Source organism: Erinaceus europaeus, chromosome 12, assembly GCF_950295315.1.
Source record: "Erinaceus europaeus chromosome 12, mEriEur2.1, whole genome shotgun sequence".
In the NCBI taxonomy this organism is placed as follows: domain Eukaryota; kingdom Metazoa; phylum Chordata; class Mammalia; order Eulipotyphla; family Erinaceidae; genus Erinaceus; species Erinaceus europaeus.
This window is the reverse complement of record NC_080173.1, coordinates 40,294,015-40,314,794: the sequence shown is the minus strand read 5'-3', so window position 1 is coordinate 40,314,794 and position 20,780 is coordinate 40,294,015. Positions and strand designations below refer to the sequence as shown.

The 20,780-nt window shown below is 44.9% G+C and overlaps 1 protein-coding gene across 5 annotated transcripts in view; it reads right to left on the bottom strand.

Annotated features, from left to right (window-relative positions):
• Positions 1-20,583, bottom strand: part of TOM1L2 (target of myb1 like 2 membrane trafficking protein) — a 178,905-nt gene extending 158,322 nt beyond the window's left edge. For 2 of the 5 annotated variants that reach the window (XM_060203233.1, XM_016189601.2), the window contains exon 1: positions 20,447-20,570. In XM_060203233.1, the coding sequence (XP_060059216.1) occupies positions 20,447-20,498 (52 nt within the window). In that variant the 5' untranslated portion in view covers positions 20,499-20,570. Of the gene's footprint in view, positions 1-20,446 lie in introns of all 5 variants that reach the window. The other 3 variants (XM_060203232.1, XM_060203231.1, XM_016189600.2) reach the window with 3 other exon arrangements.
• Between the last annotated feature and the right edge of the window lie 197 nt (positions 20,584-20,780).

Sequence of the window (20,780 nt, the reverse complement as noted above, 5' to 3'; positions counted from 1 at the left end):
AGAGAAAGACAGACACCTGCAGGCCTGCTTCATCGCCTGTGAAGTGAGCCTCTTGCAGGTGGGGAGCCGGGCTCGAACCGGGATCCCTACACCAGTTCTTGCACTTTGCACCACGTGCGCTTAAATCGCTGCACTACCACACAATTCCCTGGAAGACTTTTGAAAGTAGAGGTATTAGCTCTTCCTTGAAGGTTTTGTAGAATTCATTTGGTCCAGGACTTTTATTCTTGGGAAGGTTTTTGATAATTGTTTCAATTTCGTTAGCTGTGATGGGCCTGTTCATATTATCTAGTTCCTCTTTATTTAATTTTGGAAGTTCATAGGTATCTAGGAAGTCATACATTTCTTCCATGTTCTCTAGCCTAGTGGCATATAGTTGTTCATAGAAGCTTCGCATGATATGTTGAATTTCTGTGGTGTCTGTTGTGATCTCCTGTCATTTATGATCCGATTTATTTGGGTCTTCTCCCTTTTTTGTTTTGTGAGTCTAGCTAAAGGTTTGTTGATTTTGTTCACTTTTTTGAAGAGCCAACATTTACTTTCATTGATCTTTTGTATGTTTTTCTTATTCTCAATGTTATTTATTTCTGCCCTAACTTTAGTGATTTCTGTCATTCTGGTTGCTTTAGGGTTCCTTTGTTCTTCTTCTAGGTCATTAAGGTGTTCAATCAGGTTGTTTATTTGTGCTTTTTCTTATTTCCTAACGTGTGCTTGTATGGCTATGAACTTCCCTCTCAGCACTGCCTTAGCTGTGTCCCAAATATTTTGATAGCTTGTGTCTTCATTTTCATTGAACTCTCGAAACATTTTCATTTCTTCCTTTATTCCCTCTTTGACCCAGAAGTTGTTAAGAAGTGTATTGTTGAGCCTTCACATTTTGGGACTATTACTAATCTTTTGTTAATTGTTAAGTGTTAGTTTAATTCCACTGTGGTCTGAGAAGATGCTTGGGATGATTTCAATGCTCTTGAATTGGCTGATGCTGTCTTTGTGGCCTAACATATGGTCTATCCTTGAAAATGACCCATGTGGACTTGAGTAGAATGTGTATTCCAGTTTCTTGGGATGAATGACTCTGAAAATGTCCAATAGTTATAGTTTATCTATCTCTTCATTTAGCTCCCTTATGTCTTTATTGATTTTCTGCCTGGATGATCTGTCAAATTGAGAGAGTGGGGTATTGAAGTCCCCTATTACTGTGTTGCTATTAATATATTGCTGTAGCTCTTTCAGCAGATGTTTGATATATTTAGATGGCTTCTCATTGGGTGCATAGATATTAATAATTGTTAAGTCCTCTTGACTGATCCTCTGAGCATTAAGTAATGTCTATCCCTATCTTTTTAAATTTTATTTATTTTAAAGTCTATCGTGTCAGATATGAGAATAGCTATTCCTGCCCTTTTTTGTGGGCCATTGGCTTATATGATCATTTTCCATCCTTTCACTTTGAGTCTGTGTTTGTCTTGTTGAGTTAGGTGGGTTTCCTGTAGACAGCATATTGTCGGGTTGTGTTTTCTGATCCATCTTCCTACTCTGTATCTTTTAACAGGTGAATTCAGGCCATTGACATTTATTGCTATCATAGGTTGAAGATATTTTTTAATTAATTAATTTATTTATTTTAAAAAGGAGACATTAACAAAACCATAGGATAGGAGGGGTACAACTCCACACAATTCCCACCACCAGATCTCCGTATCCCATTCCTTCCACTGATAGCTTTTCCATTCTTTATCCCTCTGTAAGTATGGATCCAAGGTCATTGTGGATTGCAGAAGGTGGAAGGTCTGGCTTCTGTAATTGCATCCAGATTAGATATTTTATTGTCATTATTGTAGATTTTTAGCGTGTTCTGAGATATGGCATATTTATTGTGGTCTGTTTATAGGAGACCTTCCAGAACTTCGTTGAGGGCAGGCTTGGTGATAGTTGATTCTTTAAACTGTTGCTTGTCTGAGGTGTTTTTTTTTTCATATTTATTTATTTCCTTTTCATTGCCCTTGTTTTTATTGCTGTTGTAGTTATTATTGTTGATGTCATTATTGTTGGATAGGACAGAGAAAAATGGAGAGAGATGGGGAAGACAGAGCGTGGAGAGAAAGATAGACACCTGCAGACCTGCTTAACCACCTGTGGAGTGACACCCCTGCAGGTGGGGAGCCTGGGGCTCAAACTGGGATCCTCACGCCAGTCTTTGCACTGCATGCATTTAACCCACAGCACTATCGCCCGACTCCCATCTGAGGAGGTTTTCATGCCTCCATCTAGTCTGAATGACAGTCTAGCAGAATACAGTAGTCTTGGTTGAAAGGCTTTCTCACTGAGCACTCAATAGATATCTTGCCACTCTCTTCTGGCCTTTAGTGTTTGTGTGGAGAAGTCTGTTACCAATCTGATGGGTTTTCCTCAGTAGGTGACTCTTTTGTTTTCCTCTTGCACACTTCAGGATCCTTTCTTTATCCTTCTTCCTTTCCATTCTAAATAGGATGTGTCTTGGTGTCTTTAAGTCTGGGTTAATTCTGTTTGGGACCCTCTGGGCTTCTTGAACTTTTATGTCTTTGATGTTATCTAGAGTAGAGACATTCTCAGCTATTATGTCCTGAAGAATGCTTTCTTCCCCTCCATATCTTTCTTCCTCTGGTAAGCCAATAATGTGTTTATTATTTCTTTTGAACTCATACCATATTTCTCTTGTTTTTTTTTTCAGTATCTCTTAATCTCTTTTTTAGATCTCTTCTTTTTTTAATTGTTTCTAATTTGTCCTCAATCTTGCTAATTCTGTCTTCAGCCTCATTTATTCTATTCTCTCTACCCTCTACAGTTTCCTCGAGTTCATCTATTTTGTTACCCTTTTCTGACACTGTTTTAAAAGCTTGTTCAGCTAGTTGTGTTCTTAGCTCAGCTATTTCAGCTTTCAGCTCTCTAATAACCTTGAGATAATTAGTGTTTTCTTCCAGAGTCTCAATTCTTGGTTCTGCATTTCTGATAACAATTCTTTCAAACTCTTTACTCACTCCTGTGACTATTTCCTTAACTAGCATTGGGATGTTGGCCTCATTATTCTGTGCTTCAACCATTGGAGGGATTTTAGCTGGACTCTTGTCCTGGTTCATTTCTCCAATATTTCTTCTTCTTGGTTTAACCATTCTATATAGTATGTTATGAGGTCCTTCTCTCAGTACTTTTCAAATAACTGAACACTCTTGCCTGGATTGATTTATGTCTAAGTAAGGTACTTAAAGAGTTCACAGCTGTGAAAATTAACAGTGTTTCAATATTATTTCAATCCCTGAGTTGAAGCACAGTGGCTGTTAAGCCTCTTGTTCTTTTTCTTCCCTGTAGGCTATGGGAGCCTGAGGGCTTTTAACCTATAAGTAGGCTTCTTAGCTTAATCACTCACTCCTGACTAAGAGATAAAGCAGGGTGTGGGAGAGATAGCACAGTGGTTATGCAAAGACTCTCACACCCCAAAGATCCAAAACTCTGGGCTCAATTCAGCTTCTCTGCCAAGCCGGGCAGCACTGTTGGGCCCTGTGAGTTTCTAAACATGTCCCGCTTATAGTCTATAGGTGCTGAGGCAATTATTCACCATGTTCTAATCAGGATAACAATGTAGAAAGGTTCCCACCACACAGCCCCACTGCTAGGTCACCAGGATGTAGATCTTCTCTTCAGTTTCCTGGTCAGTTCTCTGTCCCCCGATATCAACACAGGGCCTCCCCACTGCTGCTCCAGCCTCTGAGGGCAGCAGCAATGGAGACTCACAGTTGCATTTGGTAAATCTTAGGGGAGTCCTCTCCTCTCTTCAGCAGTCTTTTTGTTGGTAAAACAGACTGGAGGTGGTGCCTCAACTGGTAAACTGCCAGACTGTTACAAGCTGCTCAATCTCTTCTTAGGCTCCTCTTTGTCCATGAGCCACACATGTTTGCACTCACTGTTGATTTGGTGGGTTCCTGAAGTCTTTCTAGTCCTGTCTTGTTGCAGTCCCAGGTGATCTCCCATGGAAAGATATTTGTGCCATTCTCCTCCCTTAGAAGTGAGAGGGAAATCTTCCAGAGTTCCCCAGTGCAACAACTAATTCCAAGCAAGGGTTGGGGAGACAGCACACGCCTGAAGATCTGTAGTTCCATGTTCAATCCCCAGCACCCCTATAAAGCCAGAGCTGAACAGTGTTCTGGTAAAAGATGATAAAAAAGGGGAGTTGGGTGGTAGCACAGTGGGTTAAGCGCATGTGCAAGGACCAGCATAAGGATCCCGGTTCGAGCCCCCAGCTCCCTTCCTGCAGGGGAGTCACTTCACAGGCGGTGAAGCAGGTCTGCAAGTGTCTCTCTTTCTCTCCCCCTGTCTTCCCCTCCTCTCTCCATTTCTCTCTGTCCTATCTAACAACGACGACATCAACAACAATAACAACTACAACAACAATGAAAAACAACAAGGGCAACAAAAGGGGAAAAATATATTAAAAAATTAAAAAAGAATTTCAATTTAAAAAAAAAGGATGATGATGAAAAGGGGAGTCAGGCAGTAACACAGTGGGTTAAGCACAGATGGCGTGAAGCGCAAGGACCAGCATAAGGATCCCAGTTCAAGCCTCTGGCTCCCCACCTGCAGGGGAGTCGCTTCATAGGCAGTGAAGCAGGTTTGCAGGTGTCTATCCTTCTCTCCCCCTCTCTGTCTTCCCTGCCTCACTCCATTTCTCTTTGTCCTATTTAACAACAATGGCATCAATAACAACAACAATAATAACTACAACAATAACAAAAGGGGAAATAAATATTTTTTAAAAATTTAAAAAAAGAAAAAGAAGATGATGAAAAGGAAAAGATGTAGGAGGAAGATGAAGAAAAGAAGAAGAGAAAAAAGAGGAGGAGAAGGAAGAATAGGAATAAAAGGATGAGGACATTCTCACATATATATATGATGGGCCTTGCACTGCCACCATCACTCATTACTTCCATCAGGAATGTCATCATAAGCCCTCTTGTGGGCCACTCCAGGAACTTGTCCTCCCTATAAAGTAGCAATAGTAGTGACTGCCCCACTCTCCAAAGGGAGGCTGCATCATCCAACGCTGCCACTTGAGGAACACTGGTCCTGAAATGAGTACAGCCCAGAATGTTCCCAGCTGTGACCATGAACCAAGCTTAGACTGACAGGGACTCAGGTTACACAGGTTCCTGTGCTAAACATGAATATCTATGGGCCCTAGGTCAGGTTGATGGGATAAACAGTTAATTTTGATAAATTTTATTGTTATAGTTAATTTTATTAACAGATAGATTGGGAGATACTCTACCCTAATCCAACTTTCTAGCCCTGTTCTCAACTCTGACACCATCTTTCAGACAATGTTTTTGCCCACCCTCATGTTAGCTATCAAACTCAAGCAAAAACTACAAAAGTCATAGGCTCTTAGGAACATACTGAAAATAGACTTCCTAGCTTCTTTCCACCCTAAGATCCCTATTCTCATCTGCTCTGTCCCTACCTTTTTGGTTTCTGTTCATTAATCATTTTATATCTCATTGCTGTTCAGCCACCAAGTTGCAGATGACCTCACCACTGTGGCCTGGAACCTCATCTCTCCAGAATCCTACCCCACTAAGGAAAGATAAGAACAGGCTGGGGGTATGGATAGACCTGCAATGCCCATGTCTAGTGAAGAAGCAATTACAGAAGCCAGAACTCCCACCTCCTACACCCAAAAAGAATTTTGGACTACAACCCCAATCAAGGAGAAATAGTAGGGGAAAGTGATCAGAGGGCTCTGAACATCACCAAGACCCAGAGAGAGAAGAGAAAAAACAGGAAGGACATTCAGAAGTAGTAACGGGTGTAGGTGTGACTTAGAAAAGAAGTCAGAGGGAGTCGGGCTGTAGCGCAGCGGGTTAAGCGCAGGTGGCGCAAAGCACAAGGACCGGCATAAGGATCCCGGTTCGAACCCCGGCTCCCCACCTGCAGGGGAGTCGCTTCACAGGCGGTGAAGCAGGTTTGCAGGTGTCTATCTTTCTCTCCTCCTCTCTGTCTTCCCCTCCTCTTTCCATTTCTCTCTGTCCTATCCAACAATGACAACAACAATAATAATAACTACAACAATAAAACAACAAGGGAAACAAAAGGGAATAAATAAATAAAATATTAAAAAAAAGAAAAAAAAGAAAAGTCAAAACCACAGGAAAAAAAGAGCAAATGTATATAAATATAAATATAGAAATAATAGTCACCCAATATCTGCAACCTTGGGAAAACCACTGTAGTTTCCAATGGAGGTAATAGGGATATAGAAATCTGGTGGTGAGAATGGTGCAGAATTATACACCTGTTATCTTGTAATTTTGTAAATCAATATTAAGTCACTAATGGAAATATTAAAAAAGAAAGGGATGAGGACAAAGAAGAGGAGGAAGAGGAGAAACAATAGAAGAAGAAGGAAGAAGGAGAAGAATCTAAAGACCAACTCCCTGGCCAACAGTTGAAGCTGAACACTGTCTTGCCAGCTTCCAGCTTTCAGCTCCATCCCCCTAATTTCTCCACTTCCTCAGTCAATAATCTACAAAATAGCGAGAACAACATGAATTTGTTGTAATACCTTGATTATACTGTTATCTGTACATGAATTTGATGCCAAAAGCTAAGCCCTAGCACCACATAGGAGCACTATGGACAGCACCATGGGAGCTCCACAGATAGTGGTGGAATGGTGCTGGGATGTCACTCTCCCTCCTTCCTCTCTCATTTAAAAATGAAAAAAAAAAATAAAAGGTGGTCCGGGAGGTGTAGTAAAGCTTTGGACTCTCAAGCATGAGGTCCCGAGTTCAATCCCCAGCAGCACATGTGCCAGAGTGATGTCTGGTTCTTTCTCTCTCCTCCTATCTTTCTCATAAATAAATGAAATCTTTTTAAAAAAATAGATCAGGAGGCTTCTTCCTCTTTTTTCTTCAGTTTTACTTTTTTATTTAATATTTTATTTATAAAAAGCAAACATTTATGGGGGCCGGGTAGTGGCGCACCTGGTTGAGCACACTGGTTACAGTGCACAAGGACCTGGGTTTGAGCCCCCAGCCCCCACCTGCAGGGAGAAAGCTTCGAAAGTGGTAAAGCAGGTTGCAGGAGTCTCTCTGTCTCACTCCCTATCTCCCCATCCCCTCTCGGTTTCTGGCTGTTTCTATTCAATAAATAAAGATAATTTGAAAAGGGGGGAGTCGGGCACTAGCGCAGCGGGTTAAGCGCACGTGGTGCAAAGTGCAAGGACCGGCACAAGGATCCCGGTTTGAACCCCTGGTTCCCCACCTGCAGGGGAGTTGCTCCACAGGCGGTGAAGCAGGTCTGCAGGTGTCTATCTTCCCCTCCCCTCTCCATTTCTCTGTGTCCTATCCAGCAACAATGACATCAACAACAATAACTACAACAATAAAACAACAAGGGCAACAAAGGGGAATAAATAAATATTTTTTTAAAAAAGGAAACATTGACTAACCATAGGATAAGAGGGGTGGAACTCCACACAATTCCCACCTCCAGAACTCTGTATCCCATCCCCTCCACTGATAGCTTTCCTATTCTTTAACCCTCTGGGAATATGGACCCAAGGTCACTGTGGGATGCAGAAGGTTAAAGGTCTGGCTTCTGTAATTGCTTCCCCACTGAACATGGACATTGACAGGTCTATCCATACTCCAAGCCTGTCTCTCTCTTTCCCTAGTGGGGAAGGGCTCTGGGGAAGTGGAGCTCTAGGACACATTGGTGGGGTTGTCTGTCCAGGGAAGTCTGGTTGGCATCATGCTAGCATCTGGAATCTGGTGGTTGAAAAGAGTTAACATACAAAGCCAAACAAATTGCTGACCAATCATGACCTAAAGGCTGGAATACTGCAGATGAAGACTTGAGGGGTCCTCCATTTTGTAGTTAGCTAGTAGGCATATTTTAGTTATATTCCAAAGGGCCTGTGACTATACTAGTGTTTTTGTTTTTTTTCTGCTGGGCCTGTAATCTTATATGCAGGTGGATCCAAGTTATTGTCTGGGGAGATGATGTCATGGTTGGCAAAAAGGCCAGAAAGCTGGAACAGGAAAGAGAGTAGCACCCTAATATGGGAAAGGGGTATAAATATTGTTGACTGTAAACCCTATCGATTTGATGTGATCTGGGGCTCATATTCAGCTTAGGAGCCTATGTGACCTCTGTATCCCTGTAGATCTGAGCTCACATTCTGTGGTCATGAGTAGGAACGTTCCAAGCTGCTCCAGTGTCAGGACCCATCTTCCTCAGGTGTAGCATAGAGTATGTTGTCCATCCTTCCTTCGGAGGATGGAACATTGTCTACCATTGTTGATCCAAGTTGAGGGCAAGGTCTTATGGGGGCCCACAAAGGGGTCTGCTGTGCTGTTCCTGATAGAAATGTCCAGTAACAATGGAGAGAGGGATTTATTTGAGGTCTAGGCCCATCATGTCTGTTTAGGAATCTCAGGACTCCCCAATTAGGGCCCCAGCTGATGGGGTGGCCTGATAGTGACTAAAGAGTCATTGTTAAAGTATGCCAGTCTCTTGCCCTTATTCAGCTTTTGCAGTCCTTGCTTTGATGAGGTTAGCTTTGGAGTGAGTGAGAGAACTGTAATAGGAAGTAGGTGAGGAGGGTATCTAAGTCTAAGTAGACACTATTTTATTATGAACTTTTTACTGACTCACTACAGACTATTGTGTATTTTGTGTACTTTTGCTTTCAGGTATATATTTTGCCTAATTTATGGATACATGTGAACATATGCTCTATCTTATGGGACCTGGTCTATATCTAGGTTTTGGGATTTTGTTAGGAAGTGAACCTCCTGGAATGGAATTAGAGATTACTATGAAAGGAAAGGTCTCACCCAAGTAATGAGGGTGAAGGGTTGACATTCCACGCCTGATGTCTCTGGACACAGGATCAGGAGGCTTCTATGTAATATCTCCTATATGTGAAGTCCTGAGTTCAGTCCTCAGAGCTACGGTATTTTAAATAATAGTAATAATAAATTGCCAGTCAGGGGAAATACCAGAAATTTACACAACAGACTCTCATGCCTGAGACTCTGAGGCCCCAGGATCAATCCCCAGCACCACTATAAACCAGAATTGAGCAGAACTCTAGTATAATTTTTAAAAGATTTTTTAAAATGTCTTGATCAGCATTTTGTTGTGAGGATAAGGCTCTTAGCATACAACAATACTTAACTTTTTATTATTATTTCTACTCATTTTTTGCCACCAAGCTTATTGCTGGTGGCAACTCCTCTATTCTGCTCCCAGTGGGTTTTGTTTTTCTTTTTCATTTTTAAAGACAAAGGGTGAAAGATAAAGAGGGAGAGACAAAGACACCACAGCATTGCCTAACCATTCATGAAGCTTAGCCCATGCAGATGCACCTATCTGGAGGCTTTAGGTTGGGGGGATTGAGCCCAAGTCCTTCTTATACATGATAAAATATCTGCTCTGCTCTGCTCCCAATGCTAAACTTTTGAAAGAGCAAAAGCCTTTAGCTATTACCATTACTGAAGGTAATCTTTTCCTTTCTCTATTAACTTTACTTCATATGTCTATCCAATCTTTTTTTTTTTTTCTTCTATCACCAGGATTATTACTGAGGCTTACTGACTGCATGGCTTCACACTCCCTGGTGACTTCTCTCTTTCTTTAAAATAATATTTATTTGGGAGTCAGACGGTAGTGCAGTGGGTTAAGCACAGGTGGCGCAAAGCACAAGACCGGCCTAAGGATCCTGGTTCGAGCCCCTGGCTCCCCACCTGCAGGGGAGTGCTTCACAGTTCTGCAGGTGTCTAACTTTCTCTCCCCCTCTCTGTCTTTCCCTCCTCTCTCCATTTCTCTCTGTCCTATCCAACAACAACAAAAAATCATCAACAACAATAATAACTACAACAATAAAAAACAAGGGCAACAAAAGGGAATAAATAAAATATTTTTAAAATTATTCATTTACTGCATAAAGATAGAAAGGAATAGAGGAGAGGGGAAGACAGAGAGGGAGAGAAAGAGAGAGACACCTGCAACACTGCTTCATCACTTGAGAAGCTTCCCTCTTGCAGGTAGGGACTCAACCTGTGTCCTTGGGCTTGGTAATATGCGCTCAACCAGGTGCTCCACAACCTGGCCCCCATCTTTCCAATCTTATAACAATACTTTCTGTGTTACACAATTTATTTTTTAAATAATTTTGTAGGGGGAGACGGGCAGTAGCGCAGTGGGTTAAGCACACGTGGCGCAAAGCGCAAGGACTGGCCCAAGGATACCAGTTCGAGCCCTCAGCTCCCCACCTGCAGGGGTGTCGCTTCACAGGCGGTAAAGCAGGTCTGCAGGTGTCTCCCCCTCTGTCTTCCCCTCCTCTCTCCATTTCTCTCTGTCCTATCCAACAACAATGACATCAACAACAATAACTACAACAACAATAAAAACAACAAGGACAACAAGAAGGAAATAAATATTAAAAAATCAAAAAAATACAAAAAAATTAATAATAATAATTTTAGGGCAGCGGAGATAGCATAGTGATTATACAAAAATATTTTCATGTCTGAGGTTTCAAGGTCCAGATTCAATCCCCAAGCACCACCATAACCCAGAGGTGAGCAGTGTTCTGGTAAAAGAAAAATATAATAATAAAAAAAATAATTTTGCATTGTTTTTAAAGATTTTATTAATGAAAAAAGAGAGTGGGGAGAAGAGAAAGAAAACATCAGAATACCACTCTGGCACTTTTGATACCAGGGATTGAACTTAAGGTCCCATGCTAGGAAAGCCAGTGCTTTACCTACTGACCTACCTCCCAGGCTGCTGTGTTATAAGATTCAAGTTATGGAATTTGGACGGTAGTGCAGCAGGTTAAGTACATGTGACATGAAGCGCAAGGACCAGTGTAAGGATACTGGTTCAAGCCCCCGGCTCCCCACCTACAGGGGAGTCGCTTCATAGGTGGTGAAGCAGGTCTGCAGGTGTCTCTCTTTCTCTCCCCCTGTCTTCCCCTCCTCTCTCCATTTCTCTCTGTCCTATCCAACAATGACGACATCAGTAACAACAATAACTACAACAATAAAACAACAAGGGCAACAAAAGGGAATAAATATTTTTAAAATCTTTTTAAAAAGATTCAAGTTATAGGATTCTTTTACTAGATTCACCTTATCTTACTAGATTCAACATCCTTGGTAAACACTTAGCTTGGTATCTAAAGCTAATGTGCAGTCACTGAGTGAGTGAATGAAATAATTTTATGTTTATATAAATTTCTTTTGTTATTTATTCATTCATTCATTTCTGAAAGAAATCTGAAAAGAGAGGGAAAGAGAACCAGTTCATCACTACAGCTCATATACTGCCAAGAATTAAACTTAGGACCTCTGGGTTGAGCATCCCATGCTTTCTCCACTGCACCAGCTCCCTGACCACTGAATGAATGAATTCTCAATAATCATTCTGAGTGCCTGTCTTAACATTTGAGGAAAGACAGAGGAGTGGTGAGCACAGCAGTCCTGCTGCACAGTGTGGGTCCTGGGTGGCACAGCATCACCCAGGTACTTGCTGGAAATGGAGGTTGCCATTCCCAGCCCACACCTAATGACCCAAAGCTGGGGCAGGGAGGTGTCGGGAGTGGGGGGAGCAGGTGGTGGTGAAACGCATTCCGAAAATGCTTCCAGCTACTCCACACACCCTGCTCATGGAGTCTGTGGAGCTAGAAGGCAAGTGGAAGCAGAGAATGGGTGCTAGATTCAGAATGGATGCCTGACTTAACTCTATCATTGATTCTGAAGGAGGCACTGACCTTTCAGAACCTCCACTGCCTGCTGAGCAGCACAGGTGCACTAACACTCAGATAAAAAAATGTGGGGAGGGGGTTAGGTGGTGGCACAGCAGGTTAAGCGTACATGGTGCGAAGCACAAGGACCAGCATAAGGATCCTAGTTCAAGCCCCTGGCTCCCCACCTGCAGGGGGATCGCTTCACAAGTGGTATGCAGGTGTCTTTCTCTCCCTCTCTGTCTGCCCTCCTCTCTTGATTTCTCTCTGTCCTATCGAACAACAACATCAATGGAAACAATAACAATAATGACACCATGGGGGGAAAAATGGCCTCTAGAGGCAGTGGATTCAGAGTGTAGGCACGAGCCCCAGCAATAATCCTGGAGGAAAAAAATGTGGGGAGTGGGCAGTGGTAGATAGCATAATGTTTATGCAAACAGACGCTCAATCTGAGGCTCCAAAGTCCTAGGTTCAATCCCCTGCACCACCATAAGCCAGAGCTAAGCAGGTTAAAAAAAAAAGCGGGGAAGGGGCCAGGTGGTGGTGCACCTGGCTAAGCACACCTTACCATGTGCAAAGACCAGGCATTTAAGCCACCACTCCCTGCCTGCAGAGGGGGAAGCAAGTACTGCAGGTGTCTCACTGTCTCTCTCCCTCTCTGTCTCCCTTTCCCCTATCAATTTCTCTGTTACCAAATAAAGGGGAGAAACAAAAAGGAAAAATAGCCACCAGGGGGAGTCAGGCGGTGGCGCAACGGGTGAAGCGCACGTGATGCAAAGCACAAGGACCTGCTTAAGAATCTCGGACTGAGCCCCCGGCTCCCCACCTGCAGGGGAGTCACTTCACAAGTGGTGAAGCAGGTCTGCAGATGTCTGTCTTTCCTCCTCTCTGTCTTCTCCTCCTCTCTCCATTTCTCTGTCCCATCCAACAACAACAACATCAATAACCACAACAATGTTAAATAACAAGGGCAACAAAAGGGGAAAAAAAAATATATATATATATATATAAATGGCCACCAGGAGTGGTGGGCTCATAGTGCAGGCACCAAGCCCCAGTGATAATCCTGGTAGCAAGGAAGGAAGGGAGGGAGGGAAAGAGAAAGAAGTGCTAGGAGGACCATGTGAGAACTCTCAGTACCAGCTTTGCATGCAGCAGGTGCTCAAGAATTCTTTTCCATCCCACCTGCAGGGGAGTCGCTTCACAGGCGGTGAAGCAGGTCTGCAGGTGTCTATCTTTCTCTCCTCCTCTCTGTCTTCCCCTCCTCCATTTCTCTCTGTCCTATCCAACAACGACAACAACAATAATAACTACAACAATAAAACAACAAGGGCAACAAAAGGGAATAAATAAAATAAATATTAAAAAAATTTAAAAAAAAGAATTCTTTTCCATTCTCTTCCTAGGTTTCAGAAGACCGTGAAAGGTGAATAAAATGACAGGAGCAAAAGGACTGTGTGAGTTTCCACCTGCCAAAATCATCTGAGGGGGCGAGCCATACTCTGGCATCCACCACCATCCAACCTAGACACAAACTATGCAACAGAATATCTGTTTCCTACACACATACTAAAGCAGAACCAGGAGGAGCAGAGGAGAGCTGGTCCTCCCTTCTCCCGCACACCATATTCTGACTTTCTTATCTAAACAGTGTCCCAACTTTGTTCTGAAATAAGAATTGTATGGGAACATTTGACCCTGGCTGGGGGAACTCCCCACACGTGCCATTCAATTCCAGAGGACATCTGACTCCCTGTCCTCCAAAGGGGCCTGAGATTAAACAGTAATACTTTGAAACCCACATTAGAAGAGAAAAATCAGGAAATCAGGAAATAAAAGCAGAGGCTGGGTGGCAGTGAAGCGGGTTAAGCACACATGGCATGAAGCAAAAGGACCAGCGTAAGGATCCTGGTTCGAGCCCCCAGCTCCCTACCTGCAGGGGGGTCACTTCACAAGTGGTGAAGCAGGTCTTCAGGTGTCTACCTTTCTCTCCCTTCCTCTCTCAATTTCTCTCTGCCCTATCCAACAACAACATCAATGGCAACAATAGCAATAACAACAACAACAAAATGGGGGAAGAAAAGGCCTCCAGGAGCAGTGGATTTGTAGTGCAGGCACGGAGTCCCAGCAATAACCCTGGAGGCAAAAATTAAAAAAGGAAATATAAGCAAGTACTTCTTCCTTCAGATTTCTTTTTTTTTTAATTGCCACCAGGGTTATCACTGGGGACTCATTAGTGCCTACACTACAAATTTATTGCTCCCAGAAGCCATTTTTCCTTTTTTTCTTCCTTTCTATTTTATAAAAATAGAGAGAAATGCGGAGGGTAGACAGCATAATGGTTATGCAAACAGACTCTCATGCCTGAGGCTCCAAAGTTCCAGGTTCAATCCCCCCACACCACCATAAGCCAGAGCTAAACAGTACTCTGCTAAAAAAAAAAAAAAAAAAATTACGACTTTAAAAAAAAATAGAGAGAAATCAGGTCAGGTCACAGCAAGTTAAGTGCACATGGCGCAAAGCACAAGGACCAGCTTAAGGATCTCAGTTCAAGCCCCTGGCTCCCCACCTGCAGAGGGCTTGCCTCACTAGTAGTGAAGCAGGTCTGCAGGTGTCTTATCTTTCTCTTCCCCTCTATGTCTCCACTCCTCTCTCAACTTCTCTATGTCCTATCTAACAACATCAATGGCAACAATAACAATAACGACAACAACAAGGGCACAAAATGGGAAAAAATGGCCTCCAGGAGCAGTGGATTCGTGGTGCAGGCACCAAACCCGTGATAACCCTGGAGGCAAAAAAAAAAAAGAAAAGAAAAAAAAGAAAGCAGAAAAGAAATTGAGGGGGGGGGTCGGGCAGTGGCACAAAGCGCAAGGACCAGCGTAAGGATCCCGGTTCGAGGCCCTGGCTCCCCACCTGCAGGGGAGTCCCTTTAGAGATGGTGAAGCAGGTCTGCAGGTGTCTGTCTTTCTCTCCCCCACTCTGTCTTCCCCTCCTCTCTCCATTTCTCTCTGTCCTATCCAACAACGAATAGCGTCAACAAGGGCAATAATAATAACCACAACGAGGCTACAACAACAAGGGCAACAAAAGGGGGAAAAAATGGCCTCCAGGAGCGGTGGATTCATGGTGCAGGCACCGAGCCCAGCAATAACCCTGGAGGGAAAAAAAAGAAGAAAAAAAAAAAAGAAGAAATTGAGAGGGGGTAGGGGATTGATAGGGAGAAAGATAAGACACCTCAGGCCTCTGCTTCACCACTCATGGTGTATCCCCTATACAGGTAGGGAGCCGGGGCCTGAACCCAGATCCTTGCACATGGTAATGTGTACACTCAACTGGGTACAACACCACCTGACCATCTGACTTCCTCTGTATATATTTTTAATTTTTTAATATTTATTTATTTATTTATTTTTCCCTTTTGTTACCCTTATTTTTTATTGTTGTTATAGTTATTGATGTCATCATTGTTAGGACGGAGAGAAATGAAAAGAGGAGGGGAAGACAGAGAGGGAGAGAGAAAGACACCTGCAGACCTGCTTCACCACCTGTAAAGAGATTCCCCTGCAGGTGGGGAGCCGGGGGCTCGAACCAGGATCCTTACACCGGTTCTTGTACTTCACGTCAAGTGCGCTTAACCTGCAGTGCTACCACCTGATTCCCTCCCCTGTGTATCTTTCCAGAGCTCATTCTCTCCCTCTACATCATGCACTGTACTCAGGAAGCACCTTCCAGAATGGAGGGTGAGATGGGTGCAAGAGATGTACAGGTGACCATGTCAGATTGTGGACTTGCCTTGAGGAGGTCAGATGACATGTTAGCCAAAAATTCCCAGGTTAGAAGGTCCACTAGGGCGGTAGCACAGCAGGTTAAGCGCAGGTGGTGCAAAGCACAAGGACCAGCAGAAGGATCCTGGTTCAAAGCCGTGGCTCCCCAACTGCAGGAGAGTTGCTTCATAGGCGGTGAAGCAGGTCTGCAGGTGTCTTTTTCTCCCCCTTCTCTGTCTTCCCCTCCTCTCTCCATTTCTCTGTCCTATCCAACAATGATGACATCAGTAACAACATCAATAACTACAACAATAAAAAACAACAATGGCAACAAAAAGGGAATTAAAAAAATTTAAAAAAAAAAAAAAAAAAAGATCCACTAGGCCCAGAAAGAGACTGAGGAATTACTCAATCCCAAACTTCAAGCCTCATGCTCTGCACACTGGGACAGCTCTGGGGAGCAGGTGTCAGTGTCTGGATCCCAGAGCCTGCACCCAACAGTCACTTATGCCAGCTTCACTGGACTACTGAAATGCTTTACAAATAAGCCCCAATCTTGTACATAAGTGGGGGAAAGGCAGCCCAAAGAGACTTAAGGCTGAAGTCAGTTCAAAGAACATAGCCTTCAATGCCATCGACCTAGGACTTCACTGCTCCTAAGCCCAAACTCTACCTGTCACTATTCCCCACAGCAGCTGTGTCCCATTCTGACTGGGACCCTGCCCTCTCCCTGCCTCATCTGACTGTTGCCAGGCACAGAGACTCATCCTCTCTACCCAGGAAGTCCCCACCCTCTGCATGAGCAGCCTCAGACTCATAGGAGCCAGTCATACTACTCCAGGTCTTCAGAGCATTTAACTACTGAAGGGCCTTCTCCTAGTACACTGTTCCCAACTTCTCTGTGCTCTCCTGACACAGAAAGCCCCTTGGGGACAAAGACACCTATGAAATTCCAGATTTCCCTCTTGCTGGCTGAGCAACTCTCTTGAGCCTCAGCTTCCTCATCTCTAAAGTGGGAAGGTTAATAAACCCTACTTCAGCAGACAATGGCTACAGAACCACTCTGTGTAAGTGAAGGCTGCTGCTCTTAAACAGCAACTTGGTTGTTGTTTTATTTCTAGACCTCCCCCTGCCCAACTTCCTTCATACCAACCCTGGTAAACCCTTTAAAAATATATTTAAAATACTAGATATTAGGAGTTGGGTGGTAGTACAGCAGGTTAGCGCAGGTGGCACGAAGCACAAGGACTGGCTTAAGGATCCCGGTTCAAGCCCCTGGCTCCCCACCTGCAGGAGAGTCGCTTCACAGGCGGTGAAGCAGGTCTGCAGGTGTCTGTCTTTCCCTCCCCCTGTCTTCCCCTCCTCTCTCCATTTCTTTCTGTCCTATCTAACAATGATGATATTAATAACAACAATAATAACTACAACAACAGTAAAAAACAAGGGCAACAAAAGGGAAAATAAATAAATATTTTTAAAAACTTTTAAAAAATACTAGATGGGAGCCGGGCGGTAGCACAGCAGGTTAAGCGCATGTGGTGTAAAGTGCAAGGACTGGCGTAAGGACCCGGGTTCGAGCCCCCTGGTTCCCCACCTGCAGGGGAGTCACTTCACGGGCGGTGAAGCATGTCTGCAGGTGTCTATCTTTCTCTCCCCCTCTCTGTCTTTCCCTCCTCTCTCCATTTCTCTCTGTCCTATCCAACAATGACAACAGCAATGACAATAACTACAATAAAACAAGGGCAACAAAAGGGAAAATAAATAAAATATTTTTAAAATCTTTAAAAAAATAAATAAAATAAAAAATACTAGATATCATGAAATCATTTTTGTGTTTCATCATGATAGTACAGAACATATGTCAGACCCTCACTCTGTCCTCTCATGGCTTATTTGCCCTGAAATGAGCCAGGCCCTGCTGCTGAGCAGCTGACAGTGAGAACACTTCAGTCTCCTGTGGTCCAGTCTCATGCAGGAAAGAAGATGTGGGGCTCTGGTAAGGCCTTCCTCCACTGGTCACAGCAATCGCTTTTACTCTTTCCAGATAGAAAATGCAGCCCAGAGAGTCAGGCAGTAGCACAGCGGGTTAAGCACACATGGCGCAAGGACCAGTGTAAGGATCCCAGTTTGAGCCCCCGGCTCCCCACCTGCAGGGGAGTCAATCTTCCACCGGTAGAAGGATCCTGGTTCCATCCTCAGGCTCCCCACCTGCAGGGGAGTCGCTTCACAAGTGGTGAAGGTACCTATCTTTCTCTCCCCTCTCTGTCTTCCACTCCTCTCTCCATTTCGCTCTGTCCTGTCTAACAACAAGGACATCAATAACAACAACAATAATAACTACAACAATAAAAACAACAGGGGCAACAAAAGGGAATAAATAAAAATTAAAAATAATAAAAGAAAATGCAACTCTAAGTCAGTATTTCTGCTGGTAAAAGAGAAAGATGCAATGTATGAAGTCTCTAGTGTGTACCAGACACCATGCTAAGTGGGCTGCAGCTATCATTGCACATAAAGCTTACTGCGTGGTGAGTACAAATCTCTCTCTTCAGAAGGGTTTCATATCTCCCTGGGGTCACACAATTGGTGAATGGATGAGGCAACATCCAACTCAGGCCTTCCAGAGAGAGGCCTCATGCTCTTTCCACTCACTACTCAAGCCTACCTTTCTTTATTTTTTTATTTGTTTATTTATTTTCCCTTTTGTTGCCCTTTTTGAGGTTGTTGTAGTTATTCTTGTTGTTACTATTGATGTCATCATTGTTAGATAGAACAGAAAGAATATTGAAAGACAGAGAGGGGGAGAGAAAGACAGACACCTGCAGACCTGCTTCACCGTTTGTGAAACGACTCCCCTGCAGGTGGGGAGCCTGAGGCTGGAACCGGGATCCTTCCACTGGTCCTTGCGCTACTGCCTGACTCCCCCTACCTTTCTTAAGTCTGTAGTCTGTACATTCTCACTCCTCTGTGACTTTTTTTTTTTGCCCCAGGGATATCACTGAAGCTCAGTGCCAGCACTAGGAATCCACTGCTCCTGGAGGCTATTTTTCCTATTTTGTTGCCCTTGTTGTTGCCCTTGTTGTAGTTGTTATAGCCATTGTTGCTGTTGGATAGGACAGAGAGAAATGGAGAGAGGAGGGTAAGACAGAGAGGTCCTTGCACTTTGCTTCATATGCACTTAACCCACCACCCAGCCCCCTGACTTCTACCTCTCACCTACAATCTTAATAGCTCAAACCAGCATGGTTCCTGTTGTAAAGGAAATAGAAGTGGGCAAACCTCCCCCTGCCTGCTCCAGTTCCCTGGTCCCTGCACTAAAACTTGCTAGAACTCCACAGCCAACTGAGAACTAAATGTCTGGAATATAGCTATAAGGAAAGAATATCCAAAGGCAGACATTTAGGGAGGAGGAAGGGTGGTGAGATTCCGGACAGAATGGTCCACACATGTGAGAAAGTGTGTCCCAGCATGGATCAGCCCTTCTCAAAGACCCTGCAGTGCAAAGAAAGAAAGGCAATTATAGGCAGAGGCAGCAAAATAGCTCACGTGGATAGTGCACTGCTTTGCTATGAGCATGACCCAGGTTCCATCCCAGACCCCACCACATTGAAGGAAGCTTCAGTGCTATGGTTTCTTTGATTCTATTTGCCTCTCTGTCTTTGGGAAGAAAGGACTGGTTAGCCCACAGGAGAGGCCACCATGAAAGCTGAGAAGCAAAAAAGTTGTAAGTCAGACAGGGGGTTAGGCAATGGTATACCTATTACCATGCACGAGGACCCGGTTCAATCCCCTAGTTCCTGCCTACAGTGGCTGGGGGGGGCTTCATGAGTGATGAAGCAGTGCTGCAGGTGTCTCTCCCCCTTCCCTTTCAATTTCTCTATCTAAAAGGAAAAAGGAGGAGGTGGTGGAGAAGAGGAAAGAAAGAAAGAAAGAGAGAAAGAAAGAAAGAAAGAAAGAGAGAGAGAGAAAGAAAGGAAGGAAGGAAAGAGAATAAAGCACATTATCCCCGGCCACCCTGACCCTTTTAGACACCAAGTATCCTAGCTCACCAGTCCTTCCAGAAACCAGAGAGGGGCAGTTTTAAAAGAAACCATTCACCACTCTAATCATCAGCACAAATGTGAGTCTCATCACATGGCACAACAAGCTCCCGCCTTAGGTGGCAATGCAAACAGGTTTGCTTTTTTTTTTTTTTTTTTTTTTTTGTAAGCAAAACCCATATGGGGACGCGGGTGTCCCTCGTCATGCCCGTGTGCAGGGCATCCCTGGTGCCGCGCTCACCGTGAGGAGCGCCCAGCAAGGAGGGCCCAGTGCCACCTCTTTATAGCAGCTGTCCATCAGCGGGAACCCCTGAGAGGACGATCACCATGGACCCGGCGCCAGCCGACCTGGAAAAGGCCTCCTCTGAAGGTAGGACTCCTTGAAGCCAGATAGGGCAGAGACTTGCGCAAGGTCACAGGGAGCGTCCCTAACCCCGCTGGGAAGAGTGCAGGCCGGCCCACCATCAGCACAGCCCCTGCCCAGCGGCGTCGCAGCTCCAAAGAGCCAGGGGCTGACGGTCCTGAGGAGGAAGAGAGCCAGAATGGAAGATGGAGAGAATCATAGAAGCCCTAATGCCCTGTGGCTGACGGCTGGACCCGGCGCCCGCAGCGCTAACCCTCCTCCTGCAGCCGGGGAGGGCTGGGCCCGAGCGGCAAGCCCGCGGAGCGTCGCCCCGGCAGGCTGGTACTGGCGCAGATGCCCCGCGCGCCTACCCGCGAAGGCTGCGCAGCTGGAGCCCGACCGAGGGATGCCCGACCCGGCTAGGAGGCGACAACCGTGCCGGCGTAGGCCCACCGTCCCCGACAGCCTCGTGGCCGCTGCCGCCTACCCACCCTGCCCGCGACCTTACCGAGGCACTGCCCCACGGGGGTACTGAACGGGTTCCCCAGGAGGAACTCCATCTTGGAAGGACGGAGCCGCCGCGTCCCAGGTCCTGTCAGCCCCGAGTGCTCCGGACCTGACACCTACCCCGCCCCACCCTCGGGAACGGCGGACGCCGGGCCCCTGGTCACACCCCTTATGTGTCCCCATTGGGTAATTCCCGCAGATCCCGCCTCCTATTGGTCACTGCACCGCCCTCGGAAAAGCCCCACAGCTTCTGATTGGCTAGATGTACGCGCTCGCACCGGAATCTTCGCAAAGCGTAGCTCCCCCTATAGCCCGCCTCTGAACCAAAAACTGCA